Genomic DNA, 21,626 nt, shown 5'->3' with positions numbered 1-21,626 from the left:
AGATTTCTGAACAGAGCTAATAATTCCTAGAAAATTGTAAAGAATCTCTAAGGCTCGCCCATTCTTAACTTTCACTCTGTCTTGAATTTTCATTTAGTGGCTAGTTCTCACATGTATAACCAGGCACTTGATCTTTTTGCTGCCTATAATACTATCAAATAGTAACAAGAATTTGAATACTAATTTGGAACACTGAAAATTCAGATAGTATGGATTGTTTCTTATTCAAGATAGTCAAGTGAGACTAGGAACAAAACTAATATATTACATGGGTGATTTATCATAAAAGCTAAGATTAATTATGTAAGCGAGGGCTGGTGAGATGGCTCAGCGGTCTAAAGCACCCACTTAGAACAATCTTAGCAAAGCACAGGGACCGCGGTTCAATCTCCCAGCACCACATGCCAGCCAGCCCGCCCCCTGGTGGGCTGAGCTGGCCACACACACACACACACACACACACACACACAAATAAATAAAAATTAAAAAAAAAGAATTAAGCGAATGGGAATGGAAAAATATTTGCTTGATTTGACTGAATCAATCAATTAAAACATACTCCACTGAGAAAACTGGCATGCATTTGTCTTTTGTATTTGTGTCTTCTTTACAGCAAGGACTTCAAGATTCAAGCTCAAAATGCCAGGCTTTAGAAGAAAATAATCTTTCTCTTCGACATACATTATCAGATATGGAGTACAAATTAAAAGAACTGGAGTATTGTAAATGTAATTTAGAACAAGAGAATAAAAATCTTAGATTACAGGTAAAAAAAATTTGTTTAAATATATAATGTTGCTTTAATTTTATAATTGCAATCCTAGCATTGGCACTAGTTAAGGTATACATCTATATAAGTATCATCAGTCTATTTATAAATATATATATATATATATATATATATCATATTTATTTTTAAAATGGCATGGATTACTTTCATATGACCTCACACCTGTCTTTTGTGATACTTAAATGTTATATAAAGACTTTGAAAATTTCTCTTATTATTTTCATGTCATATTTAATTATGTGTTTTTCATGTAATTTGCAAACTGTTTAACATGATATGTATTTTCTTCATATCAGTACAATTACAAACATTTATTTTGTCTTGTGTAGGTTTCTGAGACTTGCACGGGCACAATGTTGCAGGCTAAAATGGATGAAATTGGCAAACATTACATGGAAATGGTAAAAAACTTGAGACTAGAGAAAGACCGAGAGATCTGCAAGCTAAGGGTATGCTGATCCTATATTGTATAAGAACATAGTTCAAAAAAATCCTGATAGTTGCACATTTAAAGTTACGAGAAAAATTAATTTAAGTTTTAAGAATATATTACAGAATACTTTGTAATATATTCTTAATATATGTAAATGTACATCACTTGGGTTGGAGAGATAGCTTGGTGATCTAAGTGCCTGCCTGGCAAGCACAAGGACCTAGGTTCAATCCTCGGTACCACATGTTGTGCTGCCTTGCTGGCCACTGAAACTGGGTGTGGTGGCGCACACCTAGAATCCCAGGGCTGGGGACAGTGAGACAGCAGGATGACTATGAGTCTGAGCTGCATAGTGAGACCCTGTACCAAATAAATAAATAAATAAAACAGATTAAAATAAAGAACATATATCACTGCTACCTTAATCTCCTACAGGGTAGGAAGCTAAGACATTAATTCATTGTTCTGGTTTTTTTTATGAATTTACTTTGTGGGTAGGTAGATGAACCTTTCACACTTAAAGCATACTTATGTGGGCAAGAACAATATTCAAAGTTGCTCAGCAAAATCATAATTGAATTCATAAAAATCTTTAACTTTGAGATGTGATAAACATCAAGGAATTTGTCAAACACAAGGATAAAAATAGTGTTGGATTCTATGTATGTGTAACTGGTATTGAATTCAGATATTTGCAAGTATAAGTATATAGTATTTTACTGTGTAACTCTTTGTTGAATTGACTTAGTCTAACTCTTTATTGATTCCTTAATGTACTTAAATATACTTAACTATTTTAGTGGACAAGATAATTCTTTTAGTCAGTGTTCCCATTGCTGGATACAATATGCAACATATAGAATTTAAAAGAGGAAAGGTTTAATTTAGTTCACAGTTTGGGGATATTCAATCTATCATCAGCTGACTCCAAGGGAGGAATATCATACTAAAGTGGCGTGACAGAGCAAAGCTGCTTTGTTTATGATGGCTGAGGAGTAGAGCAGCGTAATAATGCCAAAGAAGATCAGGTGAAGGATGATATATACCACTCAAGGCAATTCCTCCATGACCCACCCCTAACACACTCAAGAGCTTGCCACACCAGTCTGCTACGTGTTAATTAATCTAACAAATTTGACATATCATATGGCAATGATCAAAAAGTTTTCTCTCCACATATCACTTTACAACCTTTACCAATAGAAATAAAACAAAGTCTAATTTGTTTAAAAGTATACTAAGTGTTCTACCAGATTCCTTCTATCAGTTTCCTCTTCCATCACAGCATTACTAATAGCAGGCTAACCTCACTGCCAGCTATATGTACATATGTGATGAAGAGAAAAAATGGATAAGATTTGTAGTCAGAACACATATTTTAGTGTTTTAGATTTGTTAGTACGTAGTTCTATGTCTTTTAACCTTTGGAATGATTTTATCTCTTATAAATAAGGATTATAATAATTCTTATTTAACAAGGATGCTATAAGTACTAAGAGAAGTCAGAGAAGAGGAATAGCTTGTCAATTGAATATCACAGCAAAATATCAGTATTCAAAAGGATTAGTGTATGAAGGAATCCAAAGTTCCTGTTCTCATAGCTTTATTTTAATTATTGGACTGTAAGAGTATATTTAGATAATATCATAGCTGGAATTTTAATTCATAAAATTTTGTAGAAGTATATAGTTATTGGTATCTTGCTTTTCATTTTTTCATCAACTGTACTGACTGTGTGGTAACCAAACCACACTGGAATTTAGTTAATTTTTAATCAATAAATGTTATAATAATATTTATTTCTTTCTAAATCTTTAGTCCCAATTAAATCAGTACCAGAAAGATGTTTCAAGAAGAGAAGGAAGCTGTAGTGATTTTCAGTTCAAGCTTCATGAACTGACAAGCTTGCTGGAAGAGAAGGATTCCCTCATAAAGCGTCAGTCAGAGGTAAAGAAAGGAAAGAGCTGGAAAGGAGAAAACTAATACAACTCAGTTATGTAAAAAAAAAAAAGAAAAAGAAAAAGAAACACCTTCCTTTGGACTAGAAAAAGACACATCCTTGAGATATATTTTATTATATGCCAGTGCATTGAAGGCAACTTATATTTCCAGATAAATAATTCAAATGAGATATAGAATTTAAGCAAAATTAAGTACGATTGTGTTGCACTGCTAAAATTTTAAGACATTGACTTTATATTGCATTACTAATGAACCTCGCCATAATCTTGCAAACTCCTTATTATGAGTCCTTCATCAAGGGACTGTATTACATTTCTTCCTGTATCCGCAGAATATAGTTCAGCATCTGGCATAAGTACTAAAGGAACTACCAAAAGTGGTGGGTAATACACTACTATTATTGAATTAATGGTGCTTAGAGTTAACATGCACTGATCAAGTTCTATTATTAAGCTACATCTGCTTCCATGCTGAAGCGTTGATACTTTCATGCTTTGGCTTTATTTATCAAGCTTTTTATAACAAAAACTTTCACACCTTTATCTCGAGAACTATAGCCATTCGATTTCAAGTTATCTACCAAATATAGATATCCTACTTTAGTTAGTGATCTCCTCCAAACCCATAAAACTTCTTGATTATTGTGAAGAAACACTATATGCTATTCAACTTTGGGATTTGAACACTCTTAGCACAAGGCTAAAAAAGGGAATGGTGATAGTTAGTAACCTTGTTAAATGATCAGACATGCTTACCTCATGTTTTCTATTTTTATTCCAATGATTTATCTTCTATTTGTAAGGAACTCTCAAAGTTGAGACAAGAAATATACTCATCCCATAACCAATCCTCCAGTGGTGGAAGGACTACTATTACAACCAAAAAGTAATGTATTTTTAAATAAAATTGTAATATTATTATATAATTTAAGTGATTGTACTATTAATTGATAAAGATAGATATAGATACCACTAGACAGAATTTTATATTTTCTACCACAAATGAATTATAATAAAGAATATATTCATAGCATGGCTATAATGTTAAATACAATCCTGTAACTACTTTTTCTATACTTACAATGTGTTTAATACTATGAAAGTAAAAAGAAATACGTGGGGCCAGAGATATAGCTCAGCAGTAAAGTTCCTGCCTGGCAAGTGCAAGATCTTGAGTTAGATTCCTGGCAAAAAAAAAAACCACACAAAAACACAAACAACAAACAAACAAACAAACAAACTCAATGCTTTATCCAACCATAATAGGTTGGACTTGCTGAGTTGCTCACAATGACACCCAATTTAAGCTCAAAATTAGTAAAATTACTTAGTGGGAGTTGCTTAATGTTCAGATGGTTATGAGTACTCAAAACAGGTCTTTATAAATCTTTCTTTATGTCTTGGCTCTGCTCTTTCGTGTGTAGATATTACCCTTAGACAGTTTCCCCTCACAGTAAGGATATGACTGCTACTTACATTCTAGCAATTTTTCCAAACAAAATAGAAAGTAACTATGTTTTCCATATGTAGCAACTACTCACACAGAATGTACTGCTAGCATGTACTAATAAAAATTTAAAGAGTTTCAGAAAAATCCCTACTTTGCATATTTCATGTAAATGGAATACTTGTAACTTTATTTTGTATACTCAAGATATATTCATGGTTTAGCGTATTCCGGTACTTTACTGCTTTTCTTGCTAATAATTTCCCATTTTATAAATATATGACATTTTTATCTATTTATCCAATAATCTTTACATTATTTTTAATTTTTTGGCAGTTACAAGTAATAATACTATGAATACATTTCTACAAGTTTATATAGAATATGTATTCATTTCTTTTGAGAATACACCTAGGAATTGAGAATCTAGGTAACAGGGTAATGCAATGTTTAACTTTTGAGGAACTACCATAATGCTTTTTAAAGTAGCTTTACCAGTGAACATCTACATTAGCAGTGGAGCTCAATCTTGTGCCCTGGGATATCTATTTGTCCCAGTACATGTTGTACAACATGCTATTTCGTCCTCCACTGATCAGATTTGATATGTTTCTCTAGAAACAAATGACTTTAAATATAAGGGTAAAATTTCAGACTCGCGATTTTCTTCTTTCATTTTGTTTTTTATTAAGTGTTGTGGTGTCCTGAATAGAACAGTTTTATAGTAAGTTTTGAAATTACAAGTGTGAGTCTCCATACTACCATTCTTTCCAAAATTGTTTTTGCTTTTATTAGCTCCTAGATTTTCCATATTAATCTTAGGATAATTTTGTTAATGTTTATAAAAGTTCCATCTCAAGATTTTTATAGGAATTTCATCAAATATGAAAAAACTGGCGGTACATTATAATCTTAATATTAAATATTCTGATCCAAGAGCATGAGACACCTTTCCATTTACAACCTTTTTAAATTTTTCATTTTATTTTTGTTTTTGTTTTACTTTTTTTGTAGTACTGGGGACCAAATTGGACACACTTGCCTCAAGGCTATTTTTAGTTTTTATTGTATAAGTGCCTTAGTTATTTTCTCATTGTGGGACAAAATATCTGACACTCAAACATTAATGAATGAAAGTTTTATTTTTGCTCACAGTAGTAGAGGTTTTAGTCCATAATCCAGCTCCAAGGCAGTGTGGTATGACAGAAGAGAAACAACAGTCCATCCCAGGGAAGGCAGAAAACAGCAGCAATAAGTCTTCCTTTCCCTTTTATGTCATTTAAAATATAAGACAACTGAATGGTGCCACCCACACAAAGATTAGGCCTTCCCATTTTTCATACTTAGAACTATGCTAAACTTAGCAGTAGATTAATTCAGTTATCACACACTTAATCTAGTATCAGTCATTATCCAGGTATTCACAAAAACCTCACCTTGGAGCATGTGAAGTTTCAGGGGACATTTTTGATATAAAGCATAACAAAAGTCTTAAAGGTTTTTTTTGTTAGATTTATTCCTAAGTATTATATATTATTATTTTCTAACTTTTATAAGTACATGATTATATTTATCATGAGAAATTGGTATCTGTTGATGACACATACTATTTTTATTTTTCTTTCGTTTTCTTCCCTTTCCATCTCTAGATAATCTGTTTGCAAATACCTAGATTCCTGTTTGCTATCATCTATATTTCATTTTGTCCTTTAAATTATGTATACTTCAGGTTTTTCATATAACAGAAACCATGTAGCATTTAAATTTGTGTGCCTGATTTATTTCACTTAACATTATGGTCTCAAGGTACATGAATTTTCCCACAAGTGATGTGATTTTTGTCTTTCTTTATGTCTAAATAGTGCTCTACTGTGTAAAAGTATCCCATTTTCTTTGCCTATTCAGCTGTTGATGGGCATAAAGGCCACTTCCAAGAATTAGCTACAATGATTTGTGTTGCTATACCATGATAAATTATGTGTCACTGTAATGCAATGCCTTTATTTCAGGTAGATACCTAGAAGAGGAATAGCTGCATTGAATTTCTTCTTTCAGTTTTTTTGAGGAATCTCCACCTTCATTTTCATAATGGTTGTATTAGTTACATTTCTGCCAAAAAATGTAGGATTCCATTTTCTCTGCAGCTTCATCAGCATTTGTTATATTTCATTGATGATGACCATACATTGTAGATTAAAATGGAATCTCAGTGTTATTTTAACTTGTATTTTTAGCAATTAGAAATGGTGAACATTTTTTTTCATAGATTAATTGGCAATTTGTACTCACTGTGAGAAGTATGTGTTCATTTCAGTTCCCATTTTTGATTGACCTTTTCTATTGGGGGTCTAATATTTATGTGTTCTTTATATATTCTAGATGCAACTCTTCTATCTGAGGAAAAGGAGAAAAATTTCTATTCTGTTGTCTCTTCACTCTATTGGTTCTTTGCTATGAGAAAGCTTTTCCATTTTTTATGTTTATACGTGGAATTGTTTATTTATTTTCATTTATACAATGTTCATTACAAGTTATAGGACTGCCATTAATATTCTATGTTTATTTTTCTCTGTAATTTTCCTAATTTTATTTGTTACTTCTAATAGTTTCTAATCAGACTTAAAATTTTATATGTAACTTTATCATTTGTAAATGATAGTTTGACTTCATTTTCTATCTGAACTCCAGAATATTATTTATTTTTATTGCCGAATTTCCCTCAAACCTTCAGTAGTAAATATAAGTGGCAAAAGTTGGTATACTTCTTTTTGGATCAAGGGGAAAACATTTACTCTTTTAAAAAAATCTATTTATTTATTTGGTACAAGGTCTTGCTATGCAGCTCAGACTCATAGTGATCCTTTTGTCTCAGGTTCCTTAGTGGTGAGATTACAGGTATATGTCACCACACCTGCTTTTGGTAGCCGGCTTGGTGTGGGGCTGGCCCCACATATAGTACTAGGGATCAATCTGGGATCTATGTGCTTGCCAGGCAGGCACTTGGACCTCTGAGATATCTTCCAGGCCCAACATTTACTCTTTAAGCACTAAATATGATGTTATCTGTGGGCTTTTATCAAGTTGGAGATGTTCCTTTGTAATGTTACTTTATGGAACTATTCTTTTTTTTTTTTTTTCGGAACTGGGGATTGAACTCAGACCCTTGCGCTTGCCAAGGAAGCGCTTATTCCACTGAGCCATCTCTCCAGCCCCCCTTTTTTATTTTTTTTTATGGAACTATTCTAATTGCGAAAGTATATTGAAATTTTCCAGGTGTTTCTTATATACCTATTTAGAGGGCCAGAGAGATAACTCAGTAGAATAAGCACCTGCCTGGCAAGCGCAGGGTCCTGAGTTCAATCCTTGGTACTGCAAAAGACAAATCAAGATTTTTGTCTTTTATTCTACCAATAACATTAAAGTATGTTCTGATTTTGTGACAATCCTGTGTTCTTTGAATTTATCCACTTGTTCATATTTTATCATAATCTTTGTTACTGAACTTGGTTTACAGAATTTTGTGAGAATTTTCTCCATATTCATAAATGATACATACATAGTTTTCTTTTGACATATGAAGTATGATCAAAGTATATAATAAATGTTTAAGGAAAAAATCACAGTAAAAGACACATAGCCATTAATCCCCCAAAATACTCTTCTACACTTTCAATATATTTATCCTATTATTCTTGCCACTTTGTGAAGCAGTTCTAGAACTCCTTTTGCTGGATGTCTTTACAAATTAGGATTAAAAAATACAGTGAATATTGCTGCTGAGTGATATCAAACTGAAATGTAGGTTTCTAAAACCAGTACAGTATGTCCTCATAAACTTTATTAGTGGATCTGTTACCATATGACTTCTCTAAAGTGAAAATGACTATGAAGTTAAGCATTTTTAATGGAGTCAGGACACTGAGGCAGCCAGAATTGTGAGACAAAAGACTGAAAAATGACTTCCAGAACTTTCTCAGAAAGTGACAATGATAAGTGTTTTCAAGGTGAAGAGATAAATGGCATTGTCTTTTACTGTAATAAAAATTTTAATTGAAATATAAACCATATGTTTTGATCACATCTTGTATTTTCAGATTTGGTTTCAGGGTAAAACTCACAGTGTAATGAAGAATTGTTCTATTTGGAAGAACTGGTATCAATTATTCTTTAAATAACTGATAATGTATTAGTTGGGGTTATTTGAGCCTAGGGTCTTCTTTGTAGTAAGTTATTAATTCAATCTCATTACTTGTTATACATGTACATACAGTGAGTATGTACCAAGTAGATGCCTGAAGCTTTAGATATCAAACTCTATATTTACCTAAGTTTTTTTCTTACTCATTCTTTCCCTAGATCTTAACAACATTAGCATATTATTTTTTCCCATAGTAAGTTCAGAGTTTTAACCTTTTCCCTGAAAAGAAACATATCTTTCTTTTTTGTATATTTCAATTGCCAAATTGCTACTATTGAAATTTGGGGCCATTATGAATAGCTTCATAATCACAATTATTGTGGAACCATGACTAATAACCTGATAATTGAGAAGCTACTAAGTTACTAATGACGGGTAGATAACATACCCATACAAGGAAAATACAAGAGATGATTCATATTCCAAGAGTAACAGGATAGCACAAGATTTCATTACCCTACTCAGAGCAGTGCAAAATTTAAATCTTGAAAATTGTATAGTTGGAATTTTCCATTTAATATTTTGATCATTTTACTTTCTGATTTTCACTGCATCTGATGAAAACTATGCTGTTAATCCTATGCCTGCCATTTGGCAACACACACATATGTACACAAAAATATGGTATATATAAACATAATGTATATAATAATAATTCTCCATAGATAATTCATGCTATATACTATTTTTAATCTTTTTTCTTTTATTTTAGACATTTTCTCTTGAAGTCTTCAAATTTACCTGTTTTCTTTTAGGGTGTCTAGCCTGTTATTAATCCCACTCAATATTATTTTTCTTTTGAATGCAGTGTTTATATTCTCCATCTCCTTTCTTACTGTGCCAGTATTTTCTTCTAACTTCTTAGACACTGTATATTTGTATACCTTTAACAGAGATGTACCTTCTCCACTTTTTTTTTTTTTTTTGTACTGGGAATCAAACTCAGGACCTCATGCTTGCCAGGTAGGAGCTGTGCCACTGAGAAAAATCCCTGGTCTCCACTTTTTCTACTTTTGTCAGTGTAATCTTTTGGTCTGTTTCTACTAATTTTCTCTTATTAGTCATGTCTTCCAGTTTCACTGTACAATTACTAACATTTAATGTAATGTCACATACTAAGATTTTAGACTGTTGAATTCTAGACATTTTTGGTATCATTTAAAATACTTGAAGGGCTTATTCTGGGATAATGTTAAGTATTTTGTAATACAAACACAGTAAGTAAAAACTAATAAAAGTAAATTTCAAATAACTTAATAAAGTCTCATTCTATAAACTGTTATAACAGCATACAGTCTAATCTAATTTTGTCCTGCTACAAAAGCAATAGATATGTGTTGTCTATGGGATGCCCACTACATTAGGGTTTTTTTTTACCATTAGTGGAATACAAAACTTTACAATTCTTATGTTAGCTTGAGGTATTGCCAGTCTGCTACTTTCTGCTGAAGTTTTGAGGGCTGCTTCATATACATATATTGATGAGCTATAGAAAAGTTCACATTAGTCTTATCTCTCTTCAAATTGTGGTTTTCTCTTTTCTCATATTATGCTCTACAAATTCTGGATGCCTGAGTTACCTTTGTTATGAACTCTGTTACTTCAATTTCTGAGATTTCCAAATTGTTTTATTTCCCTTTTTCTATCATGCAATCAAGAAAATCTCTCCAGGCAGAGTGCCAGGTACTTGCGGGGTTCATATAATTTACATTTCCTTCTCTGGCATCATTGTCCTTTGCTATCAGTGACCCATCACAGCTAGAGATAAAGGGTCCTCTTTTTATTATTGCTGCTTTTGAAAAACAATGGTAGTAAATTGCTGTCCAATGGGAGGGTTTTTTTTTAAGTTTAAAATCATTCAGAGGGGGCTGGGGAGATGGCTCAGTGGAATAAGCACTTCCCTGGCAAGTGCTAAAGGTCTGAGTTCAATCCCCGGTTCCGCAAATCAAATCAAATCAAATAAAAAAATAAAAAAAAATCATTCAGAGGGAAATGGTTTTAATAACAGGACTGCTTTCTCATGCTACCTATAAACATTTTTCTTATGTACAGGTACAGGACACAGTATCCAATCCTAGGCCTCCTATATGACGACTATGAATATATACCACCAGGCAGTGACACACAGACAATTGTGATTGAGAAAACAGAAGACAAATGGACTTGTGTAAGTTTATGTGATACTTGTAATTTTATTTTGACTATATTTTACCGTTTAAATGTTAAGATAAAATATCAAGTGTCATAGACAATTATGAAAGAAAATGGGGAAAGATATATTTAATTGAAATTTTTTGCTCAGTCTTGACTATGATACCTATTTCCATAGTATTTAAACATTTTAGACTTTTTAAAGAGAGGAAATACGTCTATTTTCTTACTAGAGTGTTGAGGAGATAGCTTAGTGACTTAAAGCACCTGCCTGGCAAGGACAAGGTCCAGAGTTCAATCCCCAGTACTGTAAAAAACAAATAAAAAGTCCCCTAAAAAAGCAGGGGACTCATATAAAATATATTCTTACTAAACTGTAAGATCCTCCAGCTATAAATCTTTGTAGTGAGGCTGCTGAACAGGCATTTGAATGTCATGTACTCTAATATCCACTTTCTGAAACATCCTTGAAGATGAAGTGGTAATACAGACTTCAACATCTATTTTCTAAGTACTTTAATTCATTGTAAAGGGCTCGTTATTAAAACCCTCTTCTTATAAAGATCTGACCAAAAACTTAGTTAGGTGCCTATGTGTACTTTCTCTACATGTTTTCTCTACTTTTCTAAAACTTTTACAAATTAACTTACTGTGATAGTGATCATCAAAGAGAAAATGTGTATTTTCTTGCAATTCCAAGTGTTGGAAGACAGTTTTGTTACTTATAAGTAGAGGGTGGCTATATTCTCATTTAGCAAGTAGAGGCTAAAGCTGCTGCTAATTATTCTATAATGTGGAGGATAACCACTGACAAGAAATATACTGCCAAGACATTAGTTGTACTGAGGTTGACAGACTTTCTGAATACAAGAAAATACTTTTAGGCTTATTTTTTTCTAATTGTATATTCCTACACCCTTTTTAGATATTCTAATAGAAATCCAGTAAGATCATAGGAATGTGAGACACCTCTTAGGCGCAATAGATGAAAAACGTTTTGAAATTTGAGCTTTCAAATCATACACAAATCAACTTAAAACATTTTGAAAAATAATGTATTTTGTTAAAATTCCTACCTATGAAACTGCTTACATAATAAAAGCAGGCAAAGTTAATCAGTGATTATTAAAGTAAATAGGTGGTTATTATTGGGAGGTAATCACAGATTGCAAAGGAAGTATAAAGACATTGAAGTTAGTAATAATATTGTTTCTTGAGCTGGATGATTCATGCATATGCTTGTTCAATTTCTAAAACTTTAATTAGGTGCCTATGTATACTTTCTCTACATGTTTATTCTACATCAAAATGTATACTGTGACGGGTAATTGTTGAATATACTAGTGGTAATCAAAATTCTACAGAACCTTTTGAAGAAATTTTACAATTACATTTCAAGTGTCCTGTTAATAAAATTAAGAATTGATAAATAATTCACTTTAAAATATATTTTGCTCAAAGAAACTCAACATGAGAAGTATTTTAGCTTTGAATATTTTAACTTCCATAGATACAATGAAGGTATCTGTCTATACTTGTCTGCAATCAGTGGAAGCAAGCAGTTAGTAGTATCCTTGAAACAAAAACATTCATGTAATTTGATCTTCAAAATGTTATTTTTCTTAGATCATTAATTAGCTTAGAGATACTTGTTCCTATCATCAACTGTTAAAGGGCACCTATAGAGCCAAGAATGCAAAGTTATTTGTTCCTATTATCAATTGAGCCAAAAATGTGATTAGTAGCAATTTTGTCACTCAAGAATAATTTCATGCTAAAATCTAAGACTTAACTATTGCTGTTACTAACCACGTGTGTTCCAGAAGTTGTAACAATGTGAGAAACTCCCATATAAAGGGTTGAGAATGGTAGCCATTTCTTCTTTATCCATTAAAACCTATAGCAGTAAACATTGTATTTGATATCTGGAGGGGCGATAGAAACTGGTAGCAAGATGAAAATATATTGTTCACAAATATAGAACCATTTTTATTACTAGAGACCTTTGGTCATATATTTAATCTCTAAATATGACATAAAGAATGAAATCTATTCAATCTTCCTTCCTGCTATTCATGTATGTATGTTGACTAAGGCCAAAGAAATCATTGTTTCAAGATCATACCAAAGTACCACAAAAGTACAGTGGATTCCCTTTGTTTTTATACATATCAAATAATGTTCTGTAACTGTGTATATAAATAATTTTTATGAACAAATTGTAAGATTACCTTTTTTTCTTTTCTAGCCATGAATGGATCCACTTTAAATGATTATAACTCAGAGAAGGCCATGTCTGCATTTTGTATTTTAATTGTTATTGCTCTGTTGATAAAGACCAATCAAAGTTTTGAACCATACCACTATCCAGTGAATCAAATGGAATGATTTAATTCTGCAGATGAGTTTCTCCACCTATTTATGAGACTTGAATCTTTTCTGTAACATTTATGTATTCAGTATACATACAAACCAAAGAAGAAACCTGCTTGTTAAACTTTGATTAGAGATACTGTAGAACATAATCCACAATTTTTCAGACAGGGTGCTTTCTATATATTGAACTAAGTTGTAGGGGGCAGAGACTTAGCAGATTTTCTCTGATGTGAGATACATGATTCTGCCGCAAGATTTAATAATGTTTTTAACAAAAAGAGGCTAAAGTCATTTGAAAAAAATTTTAAAATAGTTTAATGCATTAAAAAGATGGTCTAAATTTGCTTTTCTCATATTAAGCCTCTGACTGAAAAACGTTTTATTGCATGTTATGTACAATTCTTGGAAACATATCAAAGGTGATAGTTAATTTCATTTAGCAGGGAAGTGGGATATCTTTTAAAATAACTAAATCTACTTAATTTTATATTATGCTACTTAGTCCTAAGTACATGTCAGTCCCTTTGCAAGTCTGTCATTTTGAAGCATATTTGCACTCAAATTAGCCCACTTGCATCCTTCAAAGCATGTAACACTATATTGTAGTTGTAGGCAGAAACAAGGTAAACTTTTTCATAGTGCCATACAAACGTAATACTTAAATACTATACAGATATAAAGGCTTAAGGCATAAATTATAGAAACAACACGTATTTGATAGCTGTATTCCACTTGGAAGAAAAACTTTACAGTATTTAATTTATTCAAGTTTACAAAAATATTTCTTAAATACATTATAAGAATGAATTTTTAAAAGAAATTTCAGCCCATGGCAGTTAAAAACTCAGCACTTTTCTGACTCAATCTATGGCTAGGGAATTGAGGTTCATGAAAAGCTCCTTACGCTACCTAACATTTTTTAAAAAGTCATACAAAATTTAGCAGTACAGAGAACTGTATTTTCAAAATACGTATTTGGCTTCAAATTTGTGATTGAGATAAACAGAAAAGGTAGTGCTGTCATTTCCTCTCACCAGTTTAAGGCAGCTTATATACGAAAATTGCAAATATATGAAAAAAGCAGCTTGTTTATATAATTTGTATTTTATTGTTTTCACTTTAGACTTGTCAAATAAAATTGATACTATAATAACATGCAAAGTAATTTGCTTATGTATCTGAATATGTTAATAATCTGCATGTTTGTCATGGAAGCTAGGGCAGGAAGAATTACAGATGGATATTTAGCTTAGCTTTCTATTTTCATCAGAGTTACTATCATGTGAGTATTTATTTTTCAACTAAAAAGCACCACTCTAATAAAAGAACCAAACAAACCATACAAGGACTTCCTGATGTAAAATACTACAGATGGCACTTAACATAGTTTGACCTCAAGTTGACTCAGATCACTGTTTCAAATTAGAATTTCTTTGCTTAAAAATCTAGTTTTTATGGTCCACAACTTACTTAATTTAGACATAAGCTTCCATAATACATTCTTGTCATCTTTATAATGATGCTTTATCTGTTACTTTTTCTTAACATAGGCAGTACAAAATGAACGAAATAAATCTTTAAAAAATTGTATCTCTACGTCCATTTTATATCTCTACAAAAACCCATATCTCCTCATTATTGCAACATACAAAGTTTTTTTCAAGTAAATGTGAAAGTATTTCTGCAGATGGTATATATTCCCCATCACACAAATTAAACTTATGTTTCATAGTACTTTCTGCATAACTAAAAATATAAAATACTTCATGTTTGGGGGAAACTATCTGCTCAGGCCCCCCTCCTGTCCCTTTCTTGGACAGGAGCTTTCTTTCTCTCAATAAATATATTCTGCTCATAAAAAATACTTCATGTTCACCCTAGGATAAATAGTAAATAGAAAATACTTAAATACAGAACATAACCCATTTTTTAAAATAAAATCTTTAAAAATATTTATTCCAGAATAAGATATACTTTGTTTAGTCTACAAAGGAATAGTGGATTTGTTATTTGATATACTTACATGATAACGAATATCAATTTTATGAAAGTTTTGCTAATCTTCTTGGATTCACCTCTTTTCTAGACAATGAAATGATATGTCCATGGTCTTGAACTTTGTATTCTCAATCCATGCCACACTAAAATAATACTTTTATTACTGAAGGACATGTTTCCAAAATACTTTGTTAAAGGCCAGCATTTGTAATTTTTCTTTGATTCCATAGACCACAGTCAATGTTGAACAGTCCTTGTTCATTTGTGCCAAGATTCAACAAAGCAGACCAGTCATTTTTTTTTAATAGAGTATAGACTTTTTTATACAGTTCACTGTAGAGGTCTGATGACAGGTTGTGACCTAGAAGTTTTATAATCTTGAAGTGATAGAAATCTTTTACAGCTTTCCATGATACAAACAGCCCACTGTGGCATGCATGCTACAGATCTGCCAACACTGATCTAGGATAACAGCATTTTAGAGTGAAGTGAGAGACTAGGGCTTACTTTAGAGGTTAAATGATACAATCTCAATATTGTCAATTGGTTCAGAATTTAAAATGGAGCAGGATTCTTTGAAATTACTTGGGAGATGTTCAAAGAAAAAGGTATATCATTTGAAATTGGCATATGGACTACTTTTAGCATAGAACACAGTGCTACACAGAACTCTGAACCTGCCAATAGCAAACAATATGCTGAGATGTTTTTTCTAGCATGACTTATGCCATTTAGAATTGACAAATAGATAAAACAACATTTTTAGATGGAAGCTGTTATGCATATGGTGAAGGTTTGTTCCAGTAAATTTGTATTTTTAAGGTAGTATTTCTTTGTACACTGGACTGAATTCATGTTTTACCTGGGTTGAAGTTTTCTAGGCTAATTTATAAGAAAATCCATTCATTTATCATCCAGCTCCACTCTAACAACAAATAGCAGGAGAGATTTAACACAGATCTGTGCACCTTCAGAAATTCTATTATTCATTCATGTAACCATGGGTTACACAGGTCCTCTTCAAAATGTAAATAGTGACAGATTAATTCTTTCACAAAACTCTTAAATGGCTTTGCACTTTAAACTTCTCACAGGTCCTAATTCTTTTCATCCCTCACAGTTATCCACCCAAAATTTGTTCTTTCTCAGTTACTTATATTTATAGAATTCTCAGCCTTGGTCTCCCACAAGAACTTTATATAACTAGCTCCTTCTTGCCACTCATGTCTCAGCTCAAATAATGTGTCCTCAGTAAGGATTGCCTCTATTCTCTCACACATACTTATATGATTAAGTAGAAACATGGAAGTGTGCCATAATTTCATTGGGTGCTTTGCTGTAACACAGTCATGTGGTAGCAACAAGTAGAAGCTTGCTAAAAATGTTAAATTATAGGATTCACTTTTGAGTTAAAATCTACATGTCACCTAGCTTCTCAAGTAAATTCCAGTTGAGCAGCACTGATTGTAAGATGTAAATCTAATAGGCTTCTTTTTAAAGAACATTAATCCAATTGACAGATTTTCAATAGGTCTATACATTGAGGTGTGTGATTTCTATTAAAGGCTGATTGACTGGAATACAGCTACATAGTTACATGCTCATTTCCAGAAGCCTTTCCTAAATATCTAAATCAATACTTCTTATTTATGTTGGAAACATGATTAGACTTATTACTTTCCCAGGACTACATTATAGAAACAGATTAAGAACCTTTGCTTTTCATCAGGTCTCAAAATAGCCATTTGTATTTATAGCATTTCATCATTGTTTTAGCAAATAATGTACATCCTTGATGAACAAGCATGTGATAGTCACCATAAATATTTAAATTCCTAGCTCATGTTGTTGTTACTGTATACAAATTTCAACCGGATGTCAGAAAAGGACCCAAACTAGCTAAGAGAAGTTTTAAAAGTCTTTTAGTAAGGAATGAACACTAGAATAAAACTATAAATAAACTCGTAATACCTTGAGGTGCAATAAATGCTTTTTTATTGTATGCTCATTTCAATGAATAACATTGAGAAATAATAATCCCACATAACAGTGACAATCTTATTTTACAGCGTGTACATCATTTACAGCCACATAACACACACTTTTATTAGATTTTCCAAATTTAATATTCAGAAGTTAGGAAAGATAAAAAAATGTATTCTCAAGTAACTGATTCTTATCTGGTGCAAAAACAGAAAAGTGAACAGTATTTGAAACACAAAGCCACAATATAGCATGAAGTAAAATTACGTTGAACAGCTGAATATAAACATGAAGCAACTAAAACTTAAAAGTACACATCATGTGCATTATATTTATGAACAGATTTTCATTAAGTTTCCCTAAACCAGCTTTTAATATTAAGCGCCATTTTGATCTGCAGCATGCTAACACAAAGCGTTGTTAAAAGGATGCATATTTTAAATTTATACACTGTAAACTGAATACCCACCTCCAAACTCTATTGGCAGCATACTGTTTTTGTTAAATACAGCATAAATACTGCCTCACATTGAAAATGTATGTTAATAACATGGTATATAGGTTTTAAAAATCAAAAACTTCAATAATGGCATAAAATTGCACCTTTAAACATTAGAGCAAGTAAAACTAGAACAATCATACTTGCTAAGACTGTCCTAAAAAAAACCTCCAAACATTATATTTAAGAAAACTGTGTTCTCTCAATTTAATCTTGAAATCATTAAGAAATATAGTGCTGTTATTGTTTGCAACACTACAGTTGCATCCATCTTAGAGAGCCACATTTGACTCAAATATACTTTTGTCATATATCCAATACTGAACAATAATCAACTTGCACATAGGAAAAAAGGGAACTTCAGTCCTAGGATTTCGCCTCAGATTTCAGCACAGAATTCTGTATGTTAAACATCTTACCTGTGATAAAATATTAGCAGCTCTGAAATTCTTTTTTTCATAGTACTGAATTACACTAACCTGTTTTTCAGTGAAATTTCCCTTAATGAATACACAAAACATTTGCTGTTTCTGGAAATCAGTGTCCAGTTACAATATAAAAGGCTCAATGATTAAGTGACTGATGAATTTTGTCTCCCCACCCTGTTTCTAAAATTGCATAAAAGTGAGGCTTTGCTTGCTATAGCAAAGCATTGTTAAAATCCACTCTTTTCAGAAACATCTGTCTCTAGTATGATCAACCAATTAAGGAATATGTATTTACTTCTCTGTATTTTAATTATGCATAAAATACTATTAAATAGACATTTAAGTCTTCTTGCAACCATTCTATGGTGCTTTTAAGTTCTTTAACTTTTAAGGGGTTATGAGATTTCCCCATCAATTCAAATATTTTAAGATCTTTAATACAAATAATGTGAAGTTATGATTTAATATTGTTTTCAAACTAGAAGAAACAGTGAGGTCTTCTTCCCAGGTGTCATATAACATTTTCTAAATGGCTTTTTAAAATATATGTCTTACATAAGAGCCTCCTTGTGGTGCCTCATAATATGCTGATTTTTTTCTGATGGTCTACGGAATCCCTTCTTGCAGAATTCACACCTGTGTGGATAGTCTTTTGTATGTATTGAGATCACATGTCGTTTAAAGCCAGATGCATCTGTAGTGCTGTATTCACAATACTCACATTGGTAAATCTTCCTTCCAGTATGAGTCTTCATATGCTTTTTGAGCTCATTTTGTTGTCTGAACCCTCTCTTGCACCTTTTACACTTCAATGATTGATCCTTAGTATGAACTGAAAGGATATGACCACTAAGAATAAATGGATCTGATGTTTTAAAGTCACAATGCCTGCATTGATGAATCTTCCTACCCTTATGAATATCACTATGCTTTTTGAGCTCAGATGGACGATGGAAACCTTTATCACAGACCTCACATTTGTGAGGGAAATCCTTGGTGTGGACAGATATGATGTGCCGCTTAAGGTCACTTGAATTGGTGCTCTTATGATCACAATGAGGACACTGGTGTGTCTTATGTCCTTGAAACAAATCCAGATGGCGTTGAAGCTCTCTTTCATCACCAAATGCTTGGGGACAATGCTCACATTTATATGGCAAATTATTACCATGCTTAGACTTAATGTGAGTTTTCAGATTAGACTGATCTGCACACCTGAAGACACAATACTGACACTGATATGGCTTCTCACCAGTATGGGTTCTCATGTGTTTCTTGAGTTCAGAGGGATGTCGAAAACCCTTTCCACACTCAACACAAACATGAGGAAAATTCTTGCTATGAACAGCCAGCAAATGTCTATTCAAAAGTCCTTGCTCTGCAGTTTCATAGTCACAATATTTGCATTTGTGCATCTTCGGCTCCTTATCTCTTAAGATAAGTTTATTTGAACTCAGTGGGCTAGCCTCTCTGTATCTTCGTGTGTATTCTGTAAATTCATGAGATTTTTCAACTTTGTTTATAAGCTTATGGCTTTCTAAGTGGTTATGGAAACTCACTTTCTTGTTAGTTGTAAAGTCACAATCTGTACACTGATATTTTTTTCTCATCAAATGATCAGGATGATTCTTCATGTGCCTTTTTAAGAATCCCCTGGATTTAAACTTTTTTGTGCAAATATGGCAAGGGTATACTGTCAGGGGCTGCCCATCAGGACCTATTATAACAGCTAAATAAAAAAAAAGGAAATTGTGACATTTGGTCAGACTGCTTTGAAGAAATTTATAGCAAAGGTGCCAAAACTAGCTGACATTCACTATTAGGAAACTATACTAGATGAATAAAATCCTGTAAGATAAAAAATGAACATTAAAACAAATATATTATAAAGTAATTCAATTAAAAGTAATGAATGGCACTCTACTAAATACCACTCTTGCACCATAATGTTATCATGTGTACTTTGAAAGCTAAAGTGAACACATCCTCTACTGTTAAAACAAATCTTAAAATTCTATTTAAAAACCATTTTTCAAAAAGAGAAAAATGGAGTTTTATTAAGTACCAGTCACAAGTTATAAAACAAGTCCACATGCTACACAAGTAGGTACATGGAAGGTTCGACTATCCTGTATGTTATTGAGTTTTTCCTTTGGTTACAAAAATAATTGCACATTTGAACTTGTTAAAATATTCATAAAGGAAAGTATTTTACCTGTTTGCCACTGCCTTGTTTCTCCCTTTCTCCTCTTCTTGGCTTTTTGTTTAAGGATTTTGTTGGTATTAATGCTATCACAAATTTGAAGGTACTGTGCTGCTGTATTACTTCTGTTTTCCAATGTTGAGTCCAAAGGGTTTCCTAGGAAAAATTGGTACATTATTAAACTAAATATATTTACATGTTTTTGCTTTAACAGAAAAATTAGTAAATTTCAAAATGTATACTCATCTTCATATTCTCCCCATCTCTTTTACACACACACACACACACACACACACACAAACACACACAGAGTGATTATGAAAACACTTTGAAAATGGTATCACATGAAATAAATCTTAAAATATATCAATTTGATCATCACAAACAAATGAATTAGTTACATGAATGTAACACAAGAAACTGAATGTTATGTGTCAGTGAGATAGCTCAATGGTCTCAAGTGCCTGCTTAGGCAAGCTTAAGCAGGCAAAGGGGACTGCAGTTCGATCCCTGGCACCACATACCATGCCAGCCCTGCCCTCCAGATGTGCTGAACTGGCCAAAAATAAAAAAGAGAAACTGAATTTTCTAACCCTCTACCAAATCTTGGCATCAGACCACTTTCTCACCAAATGAGGCTTATGAAATTAAAATGAGTTAGCAAGAAATATATACATATTATAGTTAATTAAAATAGGGTAAGTATATGATAATATATAATAAAATCATATATATGCTTTACAGTAGTGTAACTTATGTGAAGAATATTAAATACTAAGTATCAAGACTGATTTTAGGGATTAAAATTAATATGGCAGGCAATATTGCAATTTCATTTTGATCACTGCATAAAGAACAATGTCCTTAACAAAGCACAAATCTATCATGCCCTCATTTAATTTAGCTTTAAAATGCATGTGGACAAAACTGTCAATTTAGCTTACATGCTGTGATAAATAGTTCTCATAAATTTCTGAGGTCTGCATTTAAATTTAGAGTCAAATACTGCGCAAAGGCAGAAAATAATAACCAGACACTTGGTCATAAGAAAGTCTCCTTGTGGGCCGAGGAGCTAGCTCAGTAAAATAAGCACTTCCCTGGCAAGCACAACAGCCTGATTTCAATCCCCGGTTCTGCCAAAAAAAAAAAAAAAAAAAAA

General features: G+C 32.2%; 2 protein-coding genes across 7 annotated transcripts in view; one reads left to right on the top strand and one right to left on the bottom strand.

Annotated features, from left to right (window-relative positions):
* The window catches only part of Pof1b (POF1B, actin binding protein), an 83,850-nt gene extending 69,007 nt beyond the window's left edge, over positions 1-14,843 (top strand). For both annotated transcript variants that reach the window (XM_023723770.1, XM_023723769.1), the window contains 6 exons: positions 614-766; positions 1,120-1,239; positions 3,042-3,170; positions 3,988-4,070; positions 10,882-10,996; positions 13,229-14,843. In XM_023723770.1, the coding sequence (XP_023579538.1) occupies positions 614-766; positions 1,120-1,239; positions 3,042-3,170; positions 3,988-4,070; positions 10,882-10,996; positions 13,229-13,234 (606 nt within the window). In that variant the 3' untranslated portion in view covers positions 13,235-14,843. The remainder of the gene's footprint in view (positions 1-613; positions 767-1,119; positions 1,240-3,041; positions 3,171-3,987; positions 4,071-10,881; positions 10,997-13,228) is intronic.
* A 2,506-nt stretch (positions 14,844-17,349) lies between these two features.
* The window catches only part of Znf711 (zinc finger protein 711), a 26,197-nt gene continuing 21,920 nt past the window's right edge, over positions 17,350-21,626 (bottom strand). For 4 of the 5 annotated variants that reach the window (XM_023723786.1, XM_023723789.1, XM_004638817.2 and 1 more), the window contains 2 exons: positions 20,480-20,623; positions 17,350-19,993 (listed from right to left, as the gene is read on the bottom strand). In XM_023723786.1, the coding sequence (XP_023579554.1) occupies positions 18,816-19,993; positions 20,480-20,623 (1,322 nt within the window). In that variant the 3' untranslated portion in view covers positions 17,350-18,815. The remainder of the gene's footprint in view (positions 19,994-20,479; positions 20,624-21,626) is intronic. The other variant, XM_023723788.1, reaches the window with a different exon arrangement.

The sequence above is a fragment of the Octodon degus genome, unplaced genomic scaffold (genome assembly GCF_000260255.1).
Source record: "Octodon degus isolate 3935 unplaced genomic scaffold, OctDeg1.0 scaffold00103, whole genome shotgun sequence".
In the NCBI taxonomy this organism is placed as follows: Eukaryota; Metazoa; Chordata; class Mammalia; order Rodentia; family Octodontidae; genus Octodon; species Octodon degus.
This window is presented reverse-complemented; position numbering and strand designations above follow the sequence as displayed.